The sequence below is a fragment of the Podarcis erhardii genome (assembly GCF_964252035.2).
Source record: "Podarcis erhardii genome assembly, chromosome: 16".
Lineage (NCBI taxonomy): Eukaryota > Metazoa > Chordata > Lepidosauria > Squamata > Lacertidae > Podarcis > Podarcis erhardii.
The window spans coordinates 26886716-26913017 of NC_138514.1; the positions used below are offsets into that span (position 1 = coordinate 26886716).

Below are 26302 nucleotides of genomic sequence, written 5' to 3' on the forward strand. Positions count from 1 at the left end.
TCACAAATAAACAATCAGCTTTTATTGTTTGAATTATAAAACATGTCAGATTTTTGGCAAATATTTTACAATTTCATTCCTTCTTTTTTTTCAACAGCCCGTGGAAGAGAGAGCCTTCTTTTCTTTTTTTTAGGTGATGGAGAGTTGGGGGTGGTGGGAGGGGGGGTGATGGAAATTAGAAGATGAAAATTTTGATGGACTTGCTTTAAAAGTAAAATAAAAAAGGAGGGGGAGGAATCTGACCCAAGTTCCCTCCCGCCAAATGAAAAAAAAAATCCAATTTCACATTCAATTCCACTATCCAAAAGAGGCCATGTGGGGTATAAAGCAGCAGGCGAAACTCAGCAAAGTTTGCTGTGAAAAGCCGTCAGAAAGATGGGTTAGGGAGGGGGGACCTTCACAGCTGTTCTTAGTAGGGTCGGTTGCGTTGATCGCTTCTGAAGTCATTTCTGGAAGAGAAAGAAAGGAGGTTGGTTTTTTAACCCGAATACCTTCGTGTCCAGTGACTGCACCCTAGAACCAGCCACCTGGACTATGGACCTGGCTGGCACCCTTGCAAGCAGTAAAGGTCTGGACAGCTTCAATGGGCCAGGTGTAAATTTGTGGACAAGGCACCCCAAGCCAAGTTTTCCAAAAAACGTCCCTTGCCTGTGGATGTAGTATGTTTTAACTGCTTTTAACTCTGAATTTTAAAACTGTTGCAACCCGCTCCGGGACCTGCTGGTGAAGGGCAGGTAACAAATCATCACGATCATCAACATCTCCTGACCTGTGGCCTATCTAGACATAACACTTTTGTTTTTAAAACTGTTCATTGTACTGTGTCTACTTCTTTTTAAAGCTTGTTCATTTTTATCAGTTCCTTCTTCTGAATATTTTAAATTATTCTATGAAAAACACTTGCATTTTGGGGGTTGGATGGTTTTACAATCAATCCCTCGTCTCAGGGAACTATGGGAAACTGGAGCCATGTAAGGGGGAACCAGGGGCCTCCTAACAGTTCTCAACACCTTTCAGAGACTACAGCTCCCAGGATTCTTTGGGAGGGGGAAGCCCTGGCAGTTTAAAGTGGTATCGTAGCGCTTTAAATGTAGGGTGTGAATGTGGCCGAAGACGCAATGATGAGGAATACTGATTTGGGTAAATCCCAGATCTAACATGCCCTTTGGCCATTCCAATAAGTAAATAAATTCAGCACTGACCGGCCTCCCATTTTTCCGCCAAAGCCACCACCTCTGCGGCCTCTGAATCCCCGGTCGCCTCCAAAGCCTCCCCGGCCGCGGAAGTCTGTGGGGGGGAAAAGCAAGATGAGCAACACAAGGGAACGCTTTCTCCAAGCTGTGGCATCCTGCTCCCCACCCCATTTCTGGGGTTATGGTTTGCTTTGGGGTTGTTGTTTTTTACACACCTCCTCCTGATGGATGCCCATCATCCGGCCTGGGCTCATCGCACTGATTGCAGGAATTTCGACGGGCAAAATTCATATTGCCGCAGCTCCTGAAGGAAACAAGGAAACACACGTTTTAGAAAGTGCTCTGGATTTTTTTTTTGGGGGGGGACACTTGGAAATGCTAAATTGTGTTGTTGCAATTTTTGTATATGGCGTTTATTTTTATTACTTTTGTTTCCAGTCCTGTGACTCAAAACATATGAGGAGCAGACTACAAATACCATCAATAAAACAGAATGCAATAAAAATAATAGCCAGTGTGGTGCAGTGGTTAGAGTCCTGGCTGGGCTAGGACATGGGAGACCAGGGTTGAAACTCGGCCATTAGACCCATCGGGTGACCTTGGACCAGTCGCTCACTCTCAACCTAACCTGGACTCAGCCCCCAGCCAGTGGTTAGGGATGATGCAACTCTCAAGTTCAACAACATCTGGAGGGCCACAGATACCCTATGCTGCTCAGCTTGCATTGCAGCTTCCTATGTTCCAACGTGGAAGAAAATGAAGCCCTTATTCAGATACAGGCCTAAGGATAGGAACTTACGGGTTGGGACAAACCCAGTCGCCACTTTTGGGTTCTCCGCCTCGGCCCTGGAAGCCGCCGCCTCTTCCGAAGCCCCCTCCTCGGGAACCTGCCGTCACAAATACATTGCAGTTAAACTAAAGAAACACACGTGGATAGGACTTAGCCGAAAAGCATCAGAATGGCCTCTGCTCCCTGCTTCGGAGAGAGGGACAGCCAAAAAGAGATTTGGGGGAGAAAGTTGCTCCCATGTTCAGTCTCGAAATAACAGCACCTTTGGATCACATGCAAAGACGACCCGGGAGGCGGTCCTGTTCCTACCTCGGCGACCACCACCACCACCTCCATTGCCTCCTCGCAGGAATTCAGGCCGTCTGGTTGCAAAGGAAACCCTGATAACACTGCCGTTGAATTCCTTTCCTGCAAATAATAATAATAATAATAATTCTTTTTTTTTTAATTAAAAGGAAGGAAAGAAAAATCCATAGCTGCTCAGGCACAACAATGAAAAAGAAACATTCCATCACAGAATCCTAGGAGAGATGGCTAAAAGCTCGGTTACTTGCCTGAGGATATGTATTCCCTGCGCTCTCACCTCCCACAAAAAAACCAGCTCCAAAAATCTGAGGCAGCTTTCCTCAACCTTTGGTTCCCAGATGCTGTTGGACTACAAATCCCACCATCCTTCAAACATGGGATGTACTGGCTATGGATGATGTGAGATGTTGTACTACAACATCTTGCGTCTGAATGACTAAATGTTATAAAGTAAAGCTAGTTGGTGCCTACAAGAACCTTTAATTGAGCCAGCAGGAGGGAGAGAGAGAAAGCAGGGCAAATTAGCAAGCCATGAGTTCTCCAGATCCTGTTGTGAAAGAAGCCTCCAGTTCACCATCACTCTTGATCTTAGTTGTTTTAAGACTGCTGCATAAAAAGGAGGAGGGGAATCATGTACTGGCTACCGAGATTAAGGAGGCCAGTCTTACCATCAAACCAGTCGATGGCTGCCTTAGCAGACGGTGGGTCATCAAAAGACACTGTCGCTTCGCCCTTTGGCTTCCCAGTATCCTTGTCTGTGTAGAGGTTAATCATGAGTTTGCCAGTTTTCTTGTTAGTCTGGGAAGAAAAAAGAGAGAAAGGCCTGTCATCACCCTCCATATAACACAGAACTGCTGTGTCTGGCATTGGTGGTGGGGGACTAATGTGGGGCAGGACCACACAGTGTTATGGTTCTGGCTTTCTCTGATCTTCTAGACATGGCAGATTAAGCCACAAACTGCATGACTGGTGCCCATGGCACTCTCTCAAATTTCCAAAAAGTGCCACTGACCTAAGAAGGCTGGCACCTCCTGCTCTGGAGCACCAGCAACTAGAGAAAGGCTGTTGGGTGCCAGAGGGGTGAATCCCCACTCACACCTCAAATATATATCTGGAAACATGTATCAGCTATGTTTTTGCAATGGATGTGCACATTGGTACAAGCGAAAATTTTGAGCGGAGGCTAATAGGTGACGAGTCTCCATATGGACAGGAAGTTGGATCACTAATCTTTTGGTCTTTTCACTCTAAGAACTTCCACTGGTAGAGATCCGGCAAGAAATTGCATCATCAAAAACAGAGGCCAGGTGACAGTGAAGGGGGAAAACCCAGACAGATTTTGGGAGTTGGTTAACAAGAGTTCATCACCACCAAGTCCTACAGGAACAAGAGTAACTTCTAGCTGAATCCATGACAGTTAGGGAAGGTATAATTAACTTCTTGGACTCAAGACAGAAAAGCCAGCTGCTTTCCTACACCCACCATGCCAGTGAGTTCCTGAGATTGTCAGAGACCAAATTCAGACAGCTAAGGCACCAACACCAGGGTGTTGTGTGTAAAGAATAAGTCTGATGCCTGCCCTACAATTATGGACACCCACCAAGTCCAACCTTAAGTATGCTCCAATTAGAAACCTGAAATGCCTCAGTTTTCTGATTGGTCATCCAATTTAGGAGACGTACCTTGCTTTTATCTATTTGAGGATTTTGTTATGAACTATCACCTGCCTCAATGGCATCGTCCCCACAATCTTACCAGGTTTCTCTGTAAGTAGTTTTACTACTTCACCCACCTTAATGACACCTATTTGCTTGAAATACTCGGCAACTTGATCTGTTGAAACGTCATCTCCCAGTCCTTGTACAAAGATGGTGTTGTTATCAGAGTTGTCAGACTCCGAATCTACATCACAGAGGAGCCAGAGTTATTTTAGAACCTGAAATATCTTCTGCAGGGGCCAAGCTAGAAGGAACAGATTTCCAAGACTACTCTAATCAGAACAGTCACCATTGCATCTGCAAGGCTCATCGGCAACAGCCCACTATCTTATGGAAAGCTCTGCATGTATATAGGGAAGTTGTGTCAGAGAACTTAATCATTTTAAGTTTAGGAAATAGAATAATAGAACTGTAGAGTTGGAAGGGAACCCAAGGGTCGTCTAGTCTAACCCCATGCAATGCATGAACCACAGATGAAGAATCACGGTCAGGTGCCCATACAAAATCTGTTTCAAAGCTTCCAATGAAGGAGAGTCCACCACCCTTTGAGGGAGCCCATTCCACTGTCAAACAGCTCTTACCCTAAGAAAGTTCTTCCTAATGTTTAGTCAGACACTCCTGTCATTTGAATCAGTTGGTTCAGATCCTACCCTCCAACGATTCGAGACCTGCTCTCAGACAGGAATGATCAAATTACTTTAATAGCGGCTGAATTTTTGAGTGCTGTCCATGTAGAAAGACTGGGCCATTATAAAGAGATTTAGTGGTTCTTAATTGATTGGTGAGGTGGTAGTGTTGTATTGCATTATTTATGCAAATTGATTTTATCTGGAGTTAAAGATCTGACTGGGACAAACTTTGTTATGCTGAGTTCGTATTTACACAATTTGTATACGGTGTTTGTTTGATAATGTGTGATTTGCTATGCCTAATGAAGGATATTTCATTTCCTACCCTCTAGAGCAGCAGAAAACAGGATCACTCCATCTTCCATGTGACAGCCCTCTTACATCAGCTCTCAAGCCTTCTCTTCGCCAGGCTGAACATAAAGCACCTAAGAAGATTGGTGCACCTCCCCGTTGAAGAGGAAGACTGCTGTGTGCCGCCATTGAAAGTGAAGGAAATAATAGAAGGCTGTGGAGCTACATGCTGATGTGCTTACCTGTGTCTGGCTTCTGCCCATAATCCCTCTGACCTGAGAAATGGTTGAGAGAAAAACCAAAGGGTATTTTAGCCAAAAAAACAACAACACCTGACGATACACAAACTGACGACGTAAATGAATTCTGAATTAATGAAAAGGTATATGCAACAACCCTTAAGCCGAGACAAGATTTAGAAGAGATGATTAAAAATGAAGGAAGGTGCATCCAAGAAGAAAACTGGTCACAGTCTTTTTTTAAAAAACCGAAGGTTGTGGCATCTGCCACCCAGGTTTATGGGGTGGGGGGTCATCTTGTGGGTCCTGGCTGGCCATTCTCAAGTCGTGTGCCGCGATTGTTCTCTCACTGGTAGGTTTTGCTTAGCAGAACTTTGCATTACGCGCCACTAAGTGGCAAGGAAAGGAACAACAACAAAAATCCTTTCATGCAAATAGACAAAAGGAAGAGAAAAGAAACCGGAATCCTGGTTTTTAACTTTATTATTACGAGCACCTTTTTTTCTTTTTCTTTTAAAGCACACGTACACACCAGCCTCAGCTCAAAGAAGGAAAACAAAGAGAACAACAAAAAATAAAATGCTTCTAATGGAACATGGTATTTGGTGGCTTTTAAAGACTGTTATTTATTTATTTATTGGCCTTTTAATGTGGAATTTCCACTGAAATGTTTTATTTCCGATGCTCAGCACTTACCACCAAAATTTTTGAAGCCACCTCGGTCACCACCACTGTAGAGGAAAAATTGAAGAAGTGATTCCTTCTTTTAAAGTCTCTACACCCTGAGCCCAAGGGCTCAAAAGCCACACTTACTGAATGTTACCGTGCAGCTGCTGAATGTATCCCCTAAGAACTGGCACACACTCCTTCAGCAATAAATAACACGTGCTCAGCTCCTGCTCTGGAGCTCTTGTTAGTCTCATTGATTAAGAGAAGAGAGTAGGTATGCAGGTGTTCCCAGGCCCACTTCTGCACCCCAAATCCCAGCAGTAATTTGTAAGATGCTTTTTACACCTGGGATGCGCTCAACAGGTGTGCATGTGAAGACGAGAGATGCAGCCACCATCCCACGGGGTTTGTTTCTTGAGCTCTGCCCTAAACAAACCACGAGTTCTGTTCAGACCAAGGAGTTTATTTGCTGTGACTGGTTGATCATGGAGTTTTGTTTTGGGAGAGGGGTGTGTATATTCTTAATTGTGCACACGCTCGAGGGGAAAGGTCTGATCTGTCCTTTGCAGAAGTTTATGCACACTATATAGACAGCAGGTGCATGATAAAGAAATAAAGAGTAATGCAGTTTTCTATTCACAAGGGCACAAGCCAGAGAGAATGCTTGCCACCAGAAAACACCCTACAGTGAATGCTTAAAAATCGCTTACCACAGAATTCCTTTTACATACAGTTGAAGTTCCAAACAGTGTGGGTTTCCTTTTTTCACACTCAATCATTGCTTGCTTTCCTACCCACTTGAGTAATTGCAAAAGATGTGTGGGTGTGCATATGCATGACGGGAGAAAGAGGATGACTGCTTCTAGGCTAACAACAGTTAGTCTGGACTAGCAGTCACAGTATTTGACAAGGAAGACTTGGGCTTAAATCTGCATCAGTCATGAAGTTCACTCTCGGCCAAGCCTCCCTCTCAACCTAACCTTCTTCACAAGTTTGTTGTGAGGATACAAGAGGAGGAAGTTCTATGTGCCATCCTGAACTCATGGCAGGAAGGGTGGGGTAAAATATACTCTGGCTCGTTTTTTTAAAGGACAGCCTTTCATGAGTTTGGAGAAATGCCACCCTCTGGCTTCCAATAAAATCTGCATTCTTAGCTGTGCAGCACAGTATTTGGGTTAGGTAAAGGGACCCCTGACCATTAGGTCCAGTCGCGGATGACTCTGGGGTTGCGGTGCTCATCTCATATTGGCCAAGGGAGCTGACGTACAGCTTCCGGGTCATGTGGCCAGAATGACTAAGCCGCTTCTGGCAAACCAGAGCAGCGCACGGAAACGCCGTTTACCTTCCCGCTGGAGTGGTACCTATTTATCTACTTGCACTTCGTGCTTTAGAACTGCTAGGTGGGCAGGAGCAGGGACTGAGCAATGGGAGCTGACCTCATTGTGGGGATTTGAACTGCCGACCTTCTGATCGGCAAGCCCTAGGCTCTGTGGTTTAGACCACAGCGCCACCCACATCAGCAGCCTATGAAGCTCACTCCATGAACATGGGTCAGTCATTCTCTCTCAGGCTGAGGCTGGTCACTATTTGTCAGCCTATCGTAACTCATAAGTCTGCTGTGAGGATAAAAAAAAGGTGGGAGGGGAAGCTTGTAAACCACCCAGAGCGCATTGGAAGGGTGGGATAAAACAGTGCAAATAAATAAATAATTCTGGTCCTAAAACCTAGGACCAAAAATACATTCAGTTTTTAAACTCCAATCCAGAAGATGCTTCACACACAAAAAAAGGACTGACAGATATATTAACCTACAGTCATGAGCAGACTCATTCCTTATTTGGGAATTATTTTACATATGCGAAGGGAACAAGGAAACAAGCTTCAGAATGCCAACCTTTGCTCTCATTCAAGCCTCCCTGCATTGCAACAGTGACCCCAAGTCTTATAAACAGAGAGGTCACGTTTGGAATCAAACACAGGGCTGTCGTATCAGTTTGGGAATGTCATGGCTGCCCCCCTCCAAGTTCTGGAGGCTTTCTTTTGCTTTTTAAAAAGCAGGATTCAGATTTTCAAATTGCTAAAAAAATATGAGTATATCCAGATCCAAGTAAATGCAAAAAAAAAAAAAAATGTTCTCAGTAAGAGATAATAAAGATTGGCCACATTCACATCATACATTTAAAGCACTGCAACTTCCCCAAAATAATTATGGGAGCTGTGGTTTGTCATGGGGGCTGCAAGTTGTTAAGAGACCCCTATTCCCCTCCGAGAGCTACAATTCTCCCTTTTCACAGGGAGATGTGGGAGGGGAATACTGACCTCCTAACAACTCTCAGCCCCCTTAAGAAATCCCTGCTCCCAGAATTCTTTGGGAGAAGCCAGGACTGTTTAAACACATGTCTCATAGAGCTTTAAATGCATGGTGTGAATGTGGCCGTAAAGTCTAGAACACCAGTGAGGTTTGCTGGACATCAGAAAAGGTTTATATTTAGAGATACTGACACACAACAGAAATTGTATCCGGTTATAGATGGTTATTTTAATGGTTGTGACCTACTGCACTCAACTATGCCAACCACCCACCCACCCAACTCCTCCACTCTGAACCTGAGCAAGCTACAACCAAGCGCTTCTGAACCACTGCCCTTTCCTTTCTGTGTCACCAAAACACACTCTTCCTCTGCCCTCAAGTAGCAGGGCCTGGTTTCTGTCCAGCCGCACTTTGCAGCTTAAGCTCCCACAAGGGCTTGTCAAACACTTTAACCTGAGGCACCGAGGGAGCGAGAAGGCCAAGCCCTCTTCCATCATCAGCTTAACTGGGGCCAGTGCCTTCTCACCTTCCAGCCAAACAAGACTCCAACTAGTGGCAGGCCCAAGTGGCGGCAAAGCACAACCAACGTTCCTTATCTCCTGACTGGTAGGGACCTATTTCACCAAGTGGCACGCTATTTATTCTTATTTAAATTTAAACTGTAAGCCAGTACTTAACTCCGGAATTTGCAGGTAAAGGGATTCATCAGTGCATAATTTAAAGCAAGGTGTGTGGAGCGGGGAAGAGCCTGCCGCTGCTAACATGAACAATGGTAAGGGATGTTGGGAGCTGCAGTCCAGGAACATCTGCAAAGCTCCAGGTTCCCTGACCCTGGTGGCCAGGAGATTCAGCTGCAGAGAAGGCAGGTGGAACACCAAAGGCCAGGGTGAAGGAACTCGTTCTGCCCAAGGGCCACATTCCCTCCAGGAGCAAAATGGCAGCGGTGGGCAGGGCAAAGGCAAAAGTGAGTGGAGCAACAGTTGGCAAAAGTGAGTGGAGCAACTTGGTACCTTTCGACACCAAGACCCCTCCCTATCCCCCACCCAGGCAAGCAAGAGTTCAGGGACACATTCCAGTCAGGCAAAGACATTCAAGGAGAGTATGATGCAGGGCTGGTGAAGGGGATGGCCTGGGGAAAATGGGGTTTGCCTGAGGAAAAGGATGCGTTTTGGAAAGAGTCCTGTGACCCAGATACAGGAGCCCAGAGGGCTGCATTTGGCCCCCTCCCCTGACCAGGGTAGGAAACATATGCGCAGCTTTGCCTCACCTTAATAAATCTGGTTCTATTTTATACCTTGTTTTTGAGAACCTGCAGAGGTGCAATATGGCAAGTAGTCCTCCGCCAAGCTTCTGCCCCCTTTCCCTATTTCTACACAAGCATCAATGGGCAACCTGAGCTTCGGCTTGGCACATCTCAACAGGCATGCTACCTCTCTCTAGCATGGCCTGTCTAGATGCAAGCTTGCATTCCAGGGGGATGAAACCCTTCTCCGCTAGAAAGCTGCACCCCATCATGGACAACATCCCAGGGGCCACATACCAATGGTAGCAAGCGCGAGAATAAGCAGCCATGAAAGAGAATGGGACCAGGAAGGCTGTGGACCTCTGGGAAATAGGGTACCTTCCAACCACATTAAAGCCAGACATTTCTACACACACAAACCTCTCTTCATCCTCCACCCAAGCATAAATAATCACTACAATTTAAAGGACACATTCCAGCCAAGGGAAAGCATTAGAGGTGTGTATGGAGTGGGGCTACTGAGAGGCCTGTGGTTTCCCCACATCTATTCCAATCTCTTTGGAAGAGCAGCCACCACTGCAAACCTTGTTTAGCAATGTGGAAACATTTATTGTCCACCACTGGCTTCACACGGACTGCTTTATGAGGCAGCTTCCAGCACTGCAGATATAGCCTGCTCTGTTTTGAAGTTGCCATGTGACAAGCCTGCTTTTACTAGACTCTGCTCTGGTAAGAAACTGGCCACAGATAGCCAGCCACACAGACAAGCAGAGAATCCCTTCTGTCTGAGCAGGAAATCCAGTATATCCCTGCCTGCCATAAACACTCCACAGAGCTCACGGGGCTTCATCAAGCTGGAAATCAACCATCCTAAGTTGGGTTTGAGAATCTTAGCTGGTAACATAATTTAAGGGAATGCTTGCTAATCATAAACAATAGTAAACTATCAATTATATTTTCAGTATTGCTTGATATCATGCTGTCTTTAATAGTCAGAATTGCTTGACTAAATCATGCTGATATAGCCTTAGGAACACAGCAGCCAGGGCTTGTATGCTCAACTTTAAATCATTCTGCTAAGGAAGAGTGTTCATCCATTTGGCTTGCTGAGGTGTAAAATGGGGAGAAAAGCTGGGCCTGGGGGAAACCAGGCACCCAATCCCAGCTTAGGCCCAAGCTTATGGGTGTCTCAGCTCAATGCCCACCAGGGTCGCGAAGTGAACAGGAAAAAACCTAGCTCAACTTGTTCCAGTGGCCGTAGCCTTGCTGGGGTTTTCAGGACTTGCACAATTCCAACTGTGGGGCAATGCTTACTGACCTCACCCCAGAGCGCTCACTGTCCATGCATGGGGGGAACGAACATGGGTTCCCCATGTGACTTAAAACCTGGCACAATCAAGGTCACACTTTAGACTGCTGACCCACAAATACTGAGAGCAATGGGGCTGGCAAGGAAGAATGGCAGGGTAAGGGCAGGGACCCTGACTAGAGTCATTTAAGTCATAAATGCCTGAACAGGGCTTGTAACAGCTGTTTGACTTGGTTTTCTCACGGTACAATCAGGCCAAGGGGCTGTTAAAAGGTGAAGGACCTGTCAGCTGAGAAGAATCATTGCCCGCCTCACTTGTTAAAATGAACCAACAAGTGTAGCCAAATTCTTTGCTGAAAGTATGACTGGATCCTACTAGTCAACAGGCACTGGAGGTGTCCCATGATACCCAATTATTTTATCTTGCAGAAAGAGATTCCATTTCTACATTGGAGAATCTTGGTTGGTATGCCATTCCCACCAATTCTGTCCAGTTTTCAGGCAGTACCCATCACAGAGTGCTTGAAGAAGAAAAAAATCCACTGCCTTCAAATCTCAAAGGCTCAAAGGTTTTTGCATGAGCATCCACTCAAGCAAGCCTGAAAAACAGTGGGAGAGGCAGCCATATACAACCTCTGCAGCTACTAGTGTAAAAATCCTTTACCTTAAGCCCAACATCGGACCTCTGCTGTCAGAATCGAACCTGCTTCCACCTCCTCGGGGCCCACCATAGCCTCTGTTGTCTTCACCATACCTACTCTTCTCACGTCGATCATCTGAAGAATTACAAAGCAGTTACTGTGGACTGATAGACAAGAGGTGTCTCCTAACAACTAGGCACCCTTAACGAACTACAGCTCCCAGAATTCTTTGGGGGAAGCCATGATGTTATCATAGTGCTTTAAATGTATGGTGTAAATATGGCCTAAGTGACCCTGGAGCATTATAGGCTACCAAAGCATGTGATGCTGCTTTCGTTAAACATTTCTGGGCAGCCTGTGCTTACCTTGCATGTTCTGGCCATAGCTTTCCTTCTGCTGGGATTGGTAGGACGGCTGGTTCTGGCCATACGATCCTGGCGGCTGCCCGTAGTTGGACTTCTGGTTGTAGGAGCCTTGCTGTGGCCCCAAATCGTGCTGCTGGTCGTAGGAGCCTCGGTTTTGGCTGTAACCTGACTGCTGGTCATACGAGCTTTGCTGCTGTCCTTGCTGGCTGTAGCCCGACGGCTGGTCAAACTGCTTCGGCTGCTGGCTGTAACCGGACAGTTGGTCATAGGACCCTGGTGGCTGACTGTAACCTGAGGGCTGGTTATATGAACCTGGCTGCTGCCCATAGGTGGACTTCTGGTCGTAGGAAGTCCTATTGCTGAAGCACAGGAGAAAACTGATGAAGAAGCATGACTGAAATGTGCAGAAGTTTCGTCGGCTTATTGACAATGCATATACAGGACAGAGTTCCAAGGCAGTCAAGTCAATGGCAACTCAGCACGCTTTTTTGGCATCTGGAGCACAGGAAGCTGCTCAATACAGTCAGAGCACTGGCTCATCTAGCCCACTGATGTATACCGTGAAACACTCTCCAGGGCTTGAGACAGAGTCTTTCGATACCCTACCTAGAGATGCTGGGGATTGAACCTGGGACTTTCTGCACATAAAACAGATGCCCTGTCACTGAACTACAATGCAGGAACCAATGCTGAAGAATCACTGTCAGATGATCATACAACCTCTGCTTAAAAATCTCCAATTTCTATCAGCCCAATTTCAACTCCAATTTCTATCAACCCCACCACGACCAATTCCTGGATGGTCACAATCGCCTCTGCTTATAATGTAACGACAAGCAGAATCCCAGCTTAACTCACCCAGCCAATAATCTACACCAGCAATCTTCGACCCCCGAAACTGGCAGAGAACAATGGAGATTTCCTTGCAGGCATATAAATTGGCCCAGCAAAAGCCTTAAAAAGCCAGAATTAATCTGAATCCCCCCTTTCCCCCCAATCAGGATGCCAATGCAAAAGAAAGAGCAGTTAATCTTTCTACAAGTTTTCACTGCTTCGCAACACAGAGAACTTTACAGCAGTTGTAGCTGGAGGACGTTAGTAGTTAAATTAGTGACGTACTTTTATCAGGTTCAGGCAAAACAAGCCAGACTCCTTACCTGCCTGATGGCTCTTTCTGCTGTCCCTGACTGCCGTAAGACTCCTGGCTGTAGGAGCTCTGGTTCTGATTTTCATATCCCCCATATCCTTGCTGGCCGCTCTGCCCGTAACCTGAAGATCCAACAGGGAACGCTTTAGGTAAACGGTTGCCCCTGAACAGTGCACACGTACAAAAATGTCAGCATGCTCAGCCAAACCTGTCTGGGTCTGTCCATAGTTTCCTTGATAGCCTCCATAACTTTGCCCATAAGAGGAGCTCTCCCCACTCTGCTCATAGCCAGGATAGCCCTGCAATCGAACAGGAAGAGGGCAAAAGAGAAGTCAGGCCATAGGCATTTGTGGAGACCAGGGAAGTAAACCAAGACAGCCACTACAGCGGTATGCTTTGGGCAGGGAAACCTGGGTTTGAATCCCATGATTAGCCACAAGGCACAGTGGGTGGCCTGGGGCTAGTCACAGGCTCCCTGCCCAACCTACCATACAGGGTTGTTGTTATTTGTTAAGTTTTATATAACTTAGAAGCCAAAATAGGCTTCTAAGCAGCTGCGAGGATTAAATGGGTATCCCACTTTTTTTTAAAAAAGGGTTTATATTTTCCAAATAATTGTATCCCACTTACCCCTCACTCACTGGCTTTACCGTTTTGTTTTGCTGTTTGCTTTATTATATTGCAAGGTACAAAACTTCTTCATGCCACTTTGGCAGAAGGGCTGGGGTGTGCCAACAACCCTAGCTATGTGCACGCAAAAGTGGGATATAAATGTGATTGTGACATCAATCAGTCCCAGGTTGAGGAGGCTAAATTACCTCTGTTCTTGTGGTTCAAGAAAAAACCCTCTGAAGTCTGGAGTAGCTGGCAGCACCAATCTGCCAACCAATTATCACAGGAGCGGAGAACCTTCAGGACCTCTCCCAGGCCTCCACAGGCTGTTCTGGCCAAGCCATGCCCATATGCCCTATACCTGACATTGCATGTGATGTGAGGTGCATGGCAGCTTAGTTGCCTGGGTAAATCATACACCAGGAGAATCAGCCTTATAGTACATTGATACAGATTCAACTCTGGCCTGGAAGGACTTTCCACTCTATGAAATGTAAAGGTAAAGAACCCCTGGATGGTTAAGTCCAGTCGAATTCAACTATGGGGTGCGGCGCTCATTTCCACTTTCAGGTCAAGGTCGTTTGTCCGCAGTTTTTCTGTGTCATGTGGCCAGCATGACTAAACCGCTTCTGGTGCATGGGACACCATGACGAGTGCCAGAGCGCACGGAAACACCGTTTACCTTTCCACCGCTGCGGTACCTATTTATCTACTTGCACTGATATGCTTTCGAACTTCTAGGTTGGCAGGAACTGGGACAGAGCAACAGGAGCTCACCCCATCACATGGATTTGAACTGCCAAATTTACGATCGGCAAACCAAAGAGGCTCAGTGGTTTGACCACAGCGCTACCCGCGTCTGTCCACTCTACCATTAAAGGTAAAGGTAAAGGTAGCCCTGCCCGTACGGGCTAGTTGTGTCCGACTCTGGGGTTGCACGCCCAACTCACTTAAGAGGCCGGGGGCCAGCACTGTCCGAGGACACTTCCGGGTCACGTGGCCAGCGTGACGAAGCTGCTCTGGCGAGCCTGCACCAGCGCAGCACACGAAAACGCCGTTTACCTTCCCGCTAGAAAGCGGTACCTATTTATCTACTTGCACTTAAGGGTGCTTTCGAACTGCTAGGTGGGCAGGAGCTGGGAGCATTACCACTCTACTATAACATGAGGAATAACTCATGATAGAGTGAGATCATGCTTTTATATATATATATATATATATATATATATATATATATATATATATATAATAATTTTTATTGCATTTTCCATTATACGAATTCATCATATCAAAAAGTTTTCAGATTTCAGCTTTTTAGACTTCCATCAGCTTCTCTGCAAATCATCCATATTTTTACATACTTTACGCATTCTTTAAATTTAATATTGCCTTTTAGTATACCCTTACTATCCTATTTCTTTTTAACAATACTCCTCTAACACTCACAAAACTTCTTTAAATCCACTAGCATTGTTTGTTCATCACATATACTTTTCAGATATTCAGTAAATTTTCCCCAGTCCTCGATGAACTTGTGATCCCGTTGATATCTAATCTTCCCAGTTAGTTTGTCCAACTCTGCATAGTCCATAAGTTTCATTCTCCATTCTTCAAGGGTAGGTAGTTCTTCCTGTTTCCATTTATGGGCCATTAATATTCTCGCCGCCGTTACTGCATATTGGAAAAGTTTGTAGTCCCTTCTATTTATTTCACTTCCTGTTATTCCTAACAGAAAGGCTTCTGGTTTCTTTACAAATGTATATTTCAACATCTTTTTCAATTCATTATAAATCATCTCCCAGAAACCCTTCACATTCTTACATTCCCACCACATATGACAAAATGGAGATCATGCTTGTTTTTAATGGCAAGCACTTTATCAATCCACATGTATATTTTCTGCAGTCTAAATCTCAAATGGGCTCCTTCTTTTGTATCTTATTAGTCACACTTGATCATTCTTCCCACAAAGTTCACTCAAATACCAGCTGTCTATCTCCCTCAAGAGGACCAAGAAAGACATTGATTACACCATGATCCTGTCATAAAAAAATTGATGCTGTGATTTATTTTTTAAAGCAGCACAAAGGTGGTCATTTTGCTCACCTGTGGTGCCTGTCCATAGCTTTGATTTCCTTGATTGCTATATCCTGTGTAGCTGGAAGAGAAGGTGGCAGATAAGTGTTATTTCCACACAGCACCTCCCTAGGGGCAAAAAGAAGAATTAACATCTATCTGAGCATCCTGCAGCATCTTAAAGAGCAGTTCTTTGTTGCAGCTTAAGCTTTTGTGAACTGAAGCCAACTTCTGGCACACAAACATTATCCACAGAACCTGAAGTTTAGGGAAGGGCACAAACTGTTCTTGCAGAGACATAACTGTGTTCTTGTTGACCAGCAGAAAGTATAGAAACCAGTGACTCTGGAAATCCCTAGTGACGCCTTCTAGCCAGATGTGGCACACGGTCTGGCACTTTATTCTCTTTGGAAAAAACATGCGCACCTGGGCTCTTTAGAGCAGCCTTCTCCAACTTGGTGCCTCCATATGTTTTTGGCTGCAACCCCCATGATCTCCAGTCACCAAAGCTGTATGATGCTGGGGCAGATGGGGGTTGTAATCCAAAACATCTGAAGAGCACCAGGGGAAGGAGAAAGCTCTAGAGGAATTACTGAGTTCCTTTTTTAGCCCGTTAATAAGTGCTAATTTCCCACTGGACCAACTTCGCATCAGAAGTAATTTGCAAAAAACGCCTTCACTTAAGACATCACTTCAGCACAGACTTATCTCTCCTTTGTACAGCTTCAGGCATTTGAAACCAGACCAGTGGTCTGGCTTATTTTTGCAATTCAATCTGAACCATATGTAAATTTTTTTCACATTAAGGGCCATAGCTCAGTGGTAGAGCGTTTGCTTTGAATGCGGGAGGTCCTAAGTTTACTCCCCAGCATCTCCAGGTAGGCGTGGGAAATATTCCTGCCTGAAACCCAGGAGAGCCACTGCAAATCAATGTAGATAATGCAGAACTAGATGGACCAATGGTATGGCTCAGTTTGGCAGCTTCCTATGTTGCAATAAAACAAACCTTGTTTAGACATATACGCACACACTTTCTGACTAGATCTGAATTTTAGCCACAGCAGTTGAGGCTACTTTATAGATCACCACTTTAATTGTTCCATCCAAATGAAAAGTTTGAATTTGGGGGGCCATCCAGTCATTTTAATCAATACAGTACTGTTAGTATATCAAACCCTTAACAGCTTGGAACCAGCTTACTTGAAAGACTGCCTTACCCCAATTGTGCCTTAGCCCAACTGCTTCAAAATATGAAATGGAACTTTCACAAATTCCACGTAATGTTTGCTACACACTTGCAGGGAATCTATCCTTTTAGCATGACACCTACTCTCTGAAACTTTGAGCCTCTTGTTATTAGGTAGGCATCACTGCTGTACAGTGGAACCTCGGTTTAAGAACAGTCCTGTTTACAAACAATTCGTTTTACGAGCTCCACAAAACTGGAAGTAGTGTTCCGATTTGCGAACTTTACCTTGGTCTACAAATGGAAACGGAATGGTGGAAGGGCACCGGTGGCGAAAGGCCTCATTAGGGAAAGCACATCTCGGTTGAAGAACAGATTTGGTTTAAGAACAGACTTCAGGAACAGATTAAGTTTGTAAACAGAGGTACCACTTACTGCTTTTGAAGCCTGCTAAACCCTTTTTTTGTTTAGGCAAACCTATCCAGGTGAGCAATTTTATGATATATTTTTGTTTCTAAACTGTTGGTTTTATCTATGCAGTACAGTATTTGATAAAAAAAGTTATTATGTCCACTTGTTTTTAAAGTTTGATTTTACCAGTATTTTCTTATGAATGTTTTATACTGTTTTTATGTAAACCACTTAGAGGTTTTTCTGATTAAGTCATATATAAATCTTGTTATATAAAGTACTGTAAAATAATACAGCATCGGGCAGGAGAGAAAGGGATAGGTATTTGTACTTGTTTCCCTGTGAGGAAGTACACAAGCTGTTCTTTTTACCTGGTTGGGAGACCGGGACAGAGAGGCTAAATGGTAACACTGAGCAAAAGGGAGGGTGGCAGAAATGGCTTGGACATAAACTGTAACTCTGCATGTGGGAATTTGAATGGAAGAAAACGATTCCAAAAGAGAGAGGCAGAATGGTAACTACCAACCTTCCAAAAAGTCTCAAGAAGATAGCAACATACTACACCACAACATGGGGGTTCTTGTGTTTTCCTCCACAGGTTTAAGCCCTGTACAGTATCATCATTAGATTTGCATACCTTTGTTGCTGATCTCCAGAATGGCTGAAACTTCCAGAATCTTAAAGGAACAAAAACAAAAATAAATTCCAAATAGGCACTTATATAAGAAATGAACTTTTCAGCCAAAAATTATGATGAATTGGTTATTTGTGATGAGGAGCTCAATAATTTATTTTACATAACGAAAGCTGGCACAACCTCTTAGGAAGTCCTCTGTTCAGATGATTTCAGGCCCTCTTGCAGGGAGGCATGTGTGTTACAATGCTGCTCATCTGCTTTTAGAAGCAGGGCATCACATCCATACCATACATTTAAAGCATACTGTGTTCCCCAAAGAAGCATGGGTAAACTACCCCCACAGAGCTACAATTCCCAGTGCCTTTGAACTACAGTTCGCAGGATTCTATGGGGGAAGCCATGTGTTTTAACTTTATGATATGACTGTGACTAGGGACTTCTAAATTGTATCAGAGCAAGGATGCCAATACTAGAAAAAACTGCCCGAGCTACATGCAAATGAAAATTAACATTCAGGCTTGATGGGATCTTCTCCTAGAACCCCAAAAGCCACCAAATAGAGTCTTTCAAGTGTGAAAGACAAACATGTAGAATTAAAGAATCCAGAGTCTAGGGAATTGTTCTGAGTACGATAACTATTCAACACAGCTGAGTGAAGGTTTTGGCCTCTAGCTTTCTGTCTGCTCCACCACTACCCTTTTTTCACATATAAAAAGTACATGGTAGGGCTGGGTAATATATGGTTTTCAGTATCGCAATATATCACTAGCTAAACATCACAATGTATCACAATGTCTAAAATAAGGATGGAACTATGTAGAGACGAACACATGGCAACAGTCTCCAAAACTTTGCAAGAGGTGGGAGAACGTGTGAAGGGGAAGCAAAAAGTAGCAGGGAATGACAGGATCTCAAAGTAAAAAGTAGCAGGGAATGACTGGATCTCAAATTCCTTCTGCCAAGAATGGAAAGAGGGGTGTGGATGGCTGAATGCCCACTGGCAAAGGACTATCATGGATTCATATTGGATTTGTAGGAGTGACAGTAACTCTGTTCCCTGCTCCATTACAACCTGATAATGGGAAGAAAGTCTAAAAGTGGCCCAGCCTTATTGCAAGAATAGTTCCCTGTACGTGTTTTTAAGAGAGACTAGGAGAGACCCTCCTTTAAAGCCAGTCTTAGATAAATATCCCAGGCCACAGACCCTCACATGCAGCTGTAGTCCTGCACAGAACAGATGAAAATCCCAGCATGTTCATCTGTGGAAAAGATTGCTGGTGCTGGGGTTGAAAGGGTGGGGGACACAAGATAGAGGAAATTCAGATGTGGGGCCAAAGTTCACAGTGCTTGACAATCATTGCCTTAAGTATTTGTTTTTTCGATCCTCTGTTAGAGATGTCAGCAACTGGAGATGAACAATTGAGAAGACAGGTGGGTACTTGTGCTGAGAATGATTTCAGACACGGTGAATGAGGTATGCAGTATCTACAACTATAAATAACTCATCTTGGATATCATTTGCTATTTAACATAGGTGCATGGCTAGCCATGTTGAACAGCCACAGAACTCTCTTTTAAAGATGCTTGTGCCCAGCAGAAGTTTGCAATATGTTTCCAAAAACTGTTTTGCTTCTCTCCTCCCTTCAGTTACAAGAAGCCTATTTCCAACTTGAACTCCCACTGCGAAAGAACTCTAAGACTGCAACAGCCGCTTGGAAAGGGCTATGCTCTGACCACCGCCAAACATTCCACACAAACAGCATGAGCACATATGCCTCATAAGCGTCCCCCATTAGTAGCCAGCATCATCCTTAACGCTTAAGAGCAGCCTTCCCAAACCTGGTGCTCTCCTGATGTTTTGGACTAAATCAGCCCCAGCAAACATAGCCAGTGGTCAAGGATGTTGGGACCTGCAGTCCAGCAAGCATCTGGAGGACCCTGGCTTGTGGAAGGAGATAGGACTATATTGTAGTTGAAGGGCTGAGGCTGAGAGAGGGGTAGAGGGAACTGTTCATATTCCAGAAACGCAACAACACTCAAGGAAGGTGTGAAACACTGCCAATGAAGGTTGCAGCCTGGGGACAGCACCAAGGGCCCAATAAGGAAACCCAGGGGGGGTTTCAGACCCAGGACCCACCTTTAACTCAAACATATCTGCATGCCAGTGGTGCTCCTGCTGTGACCCACCTTGTATCAGACATGACCCAGTAGTTGATCCCGACCCACTAACTGAAGACTACTGTATTGCCTTTCCCAAATTACAAAAACATAAAAACTGAGAAATGTTACTATAAAGCTGTAAAACACTGAACTATTGCCAACATCATTTTTATTACTATTTAAAAAAAATAAAATACTATTGCTATTATATATCCTCCTTCAAGGATTCCAGTTTAAAAATAAAGAAATAAACCACAAACTGAGGCGCCACTCACGCCTCGACTGGCCAAGAATAGTCCCAAGGGGCCTTGAGCACGTGAGACGAGTCAGCTGTAGGGCGAGCGCGCAGGCGCACTCGCGGGTCAGTCCAGCGCAACCTTTGCAAAAGGGCCTAAAACTTGTGGGAGGAGTCATTGCGCAGGCGCAACACTCTCAAATATGGCAACTGCCAGACCCGCTGGGGTCCTTCCCTCCTCCCAGAGGCCACGCCCCCTCCCGCCTCCCCTTCAGTGACAGCCTCAAGCCCCGGTTTCCCCCAGCGAGGGAGGCGGCGACCTACCCGACGCCATCCCGGCCAGCGACCCCGGCGGGGAAAGAGGTGACGCGGGGGAAAGACGCGGGACCCCGGACAACCCGCTCCGTCGGCCACTCGCTGACTGACTGACTCTGCCAGCAGCGGCAGCAACAGCAGCGTTGTCGACGCCGCCGTCGCTTCGGCTGCGGGGCGGCGCAGCCAATCAGAGCGGGCGGCGCCTACCAACTGAACAGCGCGCGCAAGAATGGGGGGGGGGGAAAGAGATAAATACGCGTGTTGGAACATACCTATTGACGCCCTGCAAGGGTGTGTGTGAGAGAGGAGATAGAGCAAGAATATTGTTCCAATCGATGACGGGCGGGGAGGTTCCGTCCGTGTTCCAAAGCGGGCTGTACCACCTTGGCGTACAGAGGAGGAGAGGAAGGGACTGAATGGAACGTACCACTGTGGCTTCAGTGAAATAATAGCTTTTGGGGCTCTTTAAAGCGAAGGGAAAATGTACTAATGCATTAATATCCCAGCTTTCAGCCAAGGAGCTCAAGGCAGCATATATAGTCTGTCCCCCGCCTTTTTATTTTTTTCTCACAACAACCCTGTGAGGTAGGTTAGATTGAGATAGTGTTCTGCCTAATATCTTTATGGCAGCGAGAATTTGAACTTGGATCCAGTCCAAACACTGTAACCGCTACACACTGGGTCCACACTGGGTCCCCGTAATTAGTGAAGAGGCAAAACTGTGATATTAAACTCAGTGTGATATACACACCATTTTAGCTTGCTTAGATTTGAATGATAGGGAACCTGTGAAAATAGCAGCTTTATACCAGGCGTTCCTTTGGAAATGGCAAGAAACCCAAAAATGTTGAGATCAGCTGTTGAAATCAGTGCAGCCATGAAAGGTTCAGTTTGCTATCTTGAGTCAAAATTATACCCAATTATATCCAAACACGGACAAAAGTTGCCTCCTTAACCTCAGGAGCCATCAAGCAAAATTTAGTGATGATATCTTATGAAGTGTCCAAATAAATAGAGGACCAACAAACAACTTTCCAAACTGTAGTAGATAAAATGTCTCTGATAGCGTGCAGAGTGCATTTGGCTGTGTAATCAGAGCAATTCCCTCACACATCCTAGCAATAAGGGTTCATGCCTCAGGAGAGCTGTCACCTCTTTTCCCCCACAGGCATGGTTATTGGGGCCTTTAGCTGCTATACAACAGATAGAAATTCTAAAGGTGTAGCTTTCTTGGCCATCACCATGCCATAAATTAATAGTACTGTACAAATCTAGTTTCTGTGCTTTTAACAGCTGTGTCACAGTCAATGCCTCTTAACCTAATCTACCGCAGAAAATTGAGCCAGTAAAACTGGAGAAGAGTTCTGAGGGCCACCCAGAGAGGCATGGAGGGCAAAATGTATTGGTTACATTGGTGGCCTTACCTTTCCAGGCTCAATTTAAAGGTGCTGTGTTGAGTCTTTAGAGCCCTGGATGATTTGGGACCTTGTGATCTGAAGGACTCTGTGCACCTGTATGGATCTGCCAATACTGTAAGATCAGGAGAGGTCCTGCTCTTTGCCCTGGCTGCAAGAACCATGAGGCTGGCTGGTAGTGGTGGGCAGGGACCTCTCAGTGGTGGTTCCACACCTCTGAAATGCTATCTTTGTGGAGATACATATGGCATTATTGATAGAATAGAACTCTGCTGAAAACAGAGTTCAAGGGGACTTACTCCCATGAAAGTCAGTATAAGGGGATTAGAGGGAGGGGCTGAATCACATTGAGTCATTTTATTTTGTTTTAGCGCCAGTTGTAGTTGAGCCAGCATGCCATAGCATGGCTGGAGTGTCGGTCTAGGACATGGGAGACCAGGGTTCAAATCCCTACTTGGCCACATGAAGCTTACTGGGTAACCTTGGGAGTCAGTCTCACTCTCTCAGCCTCACCTACTTTGCAGGGTTGTGTGAGGATAAAATGGTGAGGAGGAGAACCATGTAAGCCACCTTGAGCTCCTTGGAGAAAGATAGTGGAACAGAAGTGCAATAAATAAACAAACAAATGCTGTCTTAAGCCTTTTGTAACCTGTTTGAGTGGATGTCTGAGGGGCAGGGCATAAACCATCCTAACGAAGTGCAGACATGCAAAGAAATGACTCATCAGCCACAAAGTTTAGAGGGAGTGGAAGGGAGTCTAGTTCCAGCAAGCAAACTGCTAGCTGAGAGATGGGAGAATCCACAGGCTCACTTTCCTCCTGAATCTAACTTCCTACTGGATCAGAAGACCGGAGGGACTAAGCAGAACAGCTCCTTTGTAGGTTCGGTGAAGAGGAGGGTCTGTTTCGGGTCTGGCTGCCAGGGGAAATTGTGAGTAACACTCTCTCCCTGTTTTAAGAAAACAGAGGTCTTTTCCCATCATTGCTGATGTGAACAAAGATGGCTTCTCTCTCGCCGGGAGGGCAGTAGCAACAAATCTGGAAGGAATTAAGCTACAGTGGTCCCTCGGGTTAAGAACTTAATTCGTTCCGGAGGTCCGTTCTTAACCTGAAACCTTTCTTAACCTGAGGGACCACTTTAGCTAATGGGGCCTCCAGCTGCCGCCGCGCAATTTCTGTTCTCATCTGAAGCAAAGTTCTTAACCTGAGGTACTATTTCTGGGTTAGCGGAGTCTGTAACCTGAAGCTTCTGTAACCCGAGGTACCACTGTATTTGCAATGTATTTTATCCAGTCTGCTGGGACAAGAACATGCTGTGTGCTTTGCCTTCTTCTCTCTTTCGCTTTACTAGATAGCTCAGTTGGTTAGAGTGTGATGCTGATAATGCCAAGATTGCAGGTTTGATCGCTGTTTCGGTCTCCTGTGTATTTCTGCAGGGTCTTCTCCAATTCTCCAATTCCATGATTCCATTAATCTCCCTCTCCCCGGCCGCCCCCTGAATGTTATTTTCTGCTTTCTTTTCTTTTGCAAGGGACCTTGGCACTGAGCAAAAGTGCCTCTTGCAACAAAATGTTGCAGCATTATCGGCACTCCCTACAGGAGTGCTCCTGTTCAATGTGCCAGCCAGCTAGCCAGGCTCCCCTTCAGCGGACCATTCCCTGTCTTTTCCTTTTCCAGCTGACACACAGCATTCCAGGGCTGCTGGATACACACAGTCCTCATTGGGTTGGGCTTCTGAGAAGGGGTGGGGCTGGGCTGGCTTTCTCATTTGTTTTCCATAATTTTATTTCATTTTTGTGTTGCTGCAAAGCTCCACATTCCTACAGATATATTCTGATGCAGCCCACTGGTTTCTCAGTAGACCACATTTAGATTCCAGTCCAGTCAACACTTGGCCACTTGAGTTTTCTATTAGAGGGAATAACAATAATCATTCTGCACTTGTAAGACGTTGCTCTGTTAGTGTGGAAGCATCTATATTGTGGAACTTCCTGCCTATTGACATCAGGCAGCCGTGCCTTTGCTGTACTCTCTTCAGTGCCTCTTAAAAACATTTTGCCTCTCCAGCCATGTATAATGTTTAGCGTATAGCTGGTTTTACTTATTTTTGAATGTTTTAGTAGTTATTTTAAACTGATCATTTCGCTGTTTTATTCTTTTCGTAAACCTCTTGGAGATTTTATTTAGAGTTGCCACATGTCTGGGAAATCCCTGACATGGTCTCTTTTGGGGGGGGGGCTATATGCCTATCTAGGGGAATTTTTAATGTCTGGGGTTTGGGGGGGGTTGTGTGCTGATGGCTCCGGTTCAGGCTATGGCTCTGGGTTTGGCGTGGGTGGCTTGGCGGTGGTGAATACCTGGGGGGCGAGCTCAACAACTCTGCCCCCCCCCCCAAATCTCAACAACTTTTTTGGCGATTGCCCCAAAAATGCTCAAGAAATGTCCGGATTGATACCTCTTGAAATACGGTGTTATAAATTCATAGTAAATCAACCGTACATCAGATTTACACCAGTCCACTTTTATTTTGCTCCATGAAGGAAGGACTATCAAAGGGGGACTGTTTAATACAGGACGGCCATAATCCCTTAAGCGTACCATCACGTACTCAGGAGCCCTACCCAGTTGTCATGACAACCTTGATGGTCCCAGACAGAAGACCATCAAGGTCACAAAGTACTTGCATATGGGAGTGGATTCAACACGGATTGGAACAAAGGACAATGATCAGATCTTATGGTACATGACCCCAGTTAAACTTGCCAAAATATACCATTCGTCTGATAATAAATGTTGGAAATGTAAAGAAAATGAAGGAACATTCTTTCACCTCTGGTGGACATGCCCTAAGGTGAAGGTCTTCTGGGAAATGATATATAATGAGCTGAAAAAGGTATTTAAGTATACCTTCACTAAGAAACCAGAGGCCTTCCTTCTGGGTATTGTCGGCCAGAAGGTGCTAAAGAAGGACCGAACATTCTTTATGTATGCAACAACGGCAGCAAGGATACTCATCGCAAAAAATTGGAAAACTCAAGATCTACCCACACTGGAAGAGTGGCAGATGCAGCTGATGGACTATATGCAACTGGCCGAGATGACTGGCAGAATCCGTGATCTGGGAGAAGAGAAGATGGAGGAAGACTGGGAGAAATTCAAGATGTATCTACAAAAACATTGTAATTTGGTTGAATGTTAAGAAGGATGCTAGATTATAAAAAATTGGCCACCACTAAATTAGATTTAAATTTGATGATAAGTGAGACTAAAAGAAAATATAAAATTTTTTTAGAAGAAGTGCTAGATTATATTTGAATGAGTGGACATGAGATTGTAAACAAGTTGATAATTTGTTTGGAAAAAACTTTTAACGATGTAAATGGGAGCGGGAGACGCGAGGGAGTCCAAAGAAGTGATGAAATTATGTTCGTGACAGAAGTAAGATTGTTTATTGTTTGTGCATTTATATTTAAAAACTTTAATAAATATTTATTTTAAAAAAAAAAATGATCAGATCTTCCCTCTGGGGGCAGGAAACTGCCAGCTCCCCTTTGTCCTCTGGAAATGACTCATGGGGAAGGGGAAAGGAGGAACCAGTGAGGTGACAAGATACTCAGGTTACCTCCACAACTCCTCCCTCAACCCCTCCTTTTTGTGATGTATCAATGATGTAGTCATGATGTAGTTGTGATGTAGTTCTAGGAGTGTAGCTTGGGGGATTAGTAACTAATAAAAGTTGGGGTCTTCTTTTGTTCGGGGCTTCCATTTTGTTTCAGCTGGTGGCAGGTGGGAGTCCTGTCGTGACAGTCTTCAATAAAGACCAAGCCTACTGGCTGCTGTTTTGCTCTGGTATTCCTGGCTGGTGTCCTTGTTTTTTGTCCAAGGGAGCCCTCGGATTTCTCCATTAACAACGGCAACCCTGTTCTATTACAATTGAGCTGTGTATGAATTTTGTGAAATAAATTTTCTTAAAGCAGACCCATTGAAACGAAGCGAACCAAGTTAGTCATATCCATTTACTTTCAACGGGTCTACTTTGCAGTGTTTTGTTTCTTTATATACCATTTTTGGGCTGAAGGGAAAGGCCCCCCGAGGCGGCTTACAAATAATAAATAGATACAGAAGAACACAAATTCGAAAACAAAAACCCTAATATTTCAAAAGTATTTAAAATATCCATGGTCCTGCCAAAAAGGCAAAGAGCATTCTCTACAAAAGCATCAAGAGAGGAATAATAATAATAATAATAATAATTTATTATTTGTACCCCACCCATCTGGCTGGGTTTCCCCAGCCACTCTGGGCGGCTTCCAACAGAGATGGTTGGCGCCATCGCCGAATGGCGGACTCCCTCCGAGCTCCGGAGGGAGCCTGCTCGGTAGGGGCTGGGTCCTGCCGCGCCGGC

General features: G+C 45.0%; 2 protein-coding genes across 5 annotated transcripts in view; one reads left to right on the forward strand and one right to left on the reverse strand.

Moving 5' to 3' along the window:
- Positions 1–20768, reverse strand: TAF15 (TATA-box binding protein associated factor 15). Of its 3 annotated transcripts, XM_081843529.1 has the most exons (16): positions 20493–20629; positions 17774–17813; positions 15570–15621; positions 13060–13150; positions 12862–12973; positions 11705–12063; positions 11363–11474; positions 5863–5897; positions 5170–5202; positions 4082–4191; positions 2958–3087; positions 2293–2391; positions 1993–2080; positions 1409–1497; positions 1203–1287; positions 1–449 (listed from the first exon to the last, which is right to left on the reverse strand). In XM_081843529.1, the coding sequence occupies exons 1-16, from the start codon at positions 20500–20502 to the stop codon at positions 410–412; spliced, it is 1485 nt and encodes a 494-aa protein (XP_081699655.1). In that variant the 5' UTR covers positions 20503–20629; the 3' UTR covers positions 1–409. The 3 variants fall into 3 exon arrangements, with proteins under 3 accessions (XP_081699655.1, XP_081699654.1, XP_081699656.1); XM_081843528.1 differs by lacking the exon at positions 13060–13150 and having other exon boundaries at positions 12862–13014; positions 20493–20768; XM_081843530.1 differs by lacking the exon at positions 13060–13150 and having other exon boundaries at positions 12862–13014; positions 15570–15668.
- Positions 20515–26302, forward strand: part of LOC309331425 (ribonuclease pancreatic-like) — a 10027-nt gene continuing 4239 nt past the window's right edge. Inside the window, exon 1 of one of the 2 annotated variants that reach the window (XM_081843660.1) lies at positions 20515–20531. The gene's annotated coding sequence lies outside the window, so the exon portion shown is untranslated. Of the gene's footprint in view, positions 20532–22434; positions 22829–26302 lie in introns of those variants that run through there. The other variant, XM_081843659.1, reaches the window with a different exon arrangement.

Bases quoted from the DNA above. Each gene is read 5' to 3' on its own strand.
- TAF15 (XM_081843528.1), bottom strand. From the start codon at position 20,753: ATGTTCCAACACGCGTATTTATCTCTTTCCCCCCCCCCCATTCTTGCG. The intron at 12,064-12,861 runs GTAAGGAGTCTG...CCTGTGCTTCAG, and splicing joins CAGAAAGAGCCATCAGGCAG to CAATAGGACTTCCTACGACC. The intron at 1,498-1,992 runs GTAAGTTCCTAT...TGTTTCCTTCAG, and splicing joins GACTGGGTTTGTCCCAACCC to GAGCTGCGGCAATATGAATT.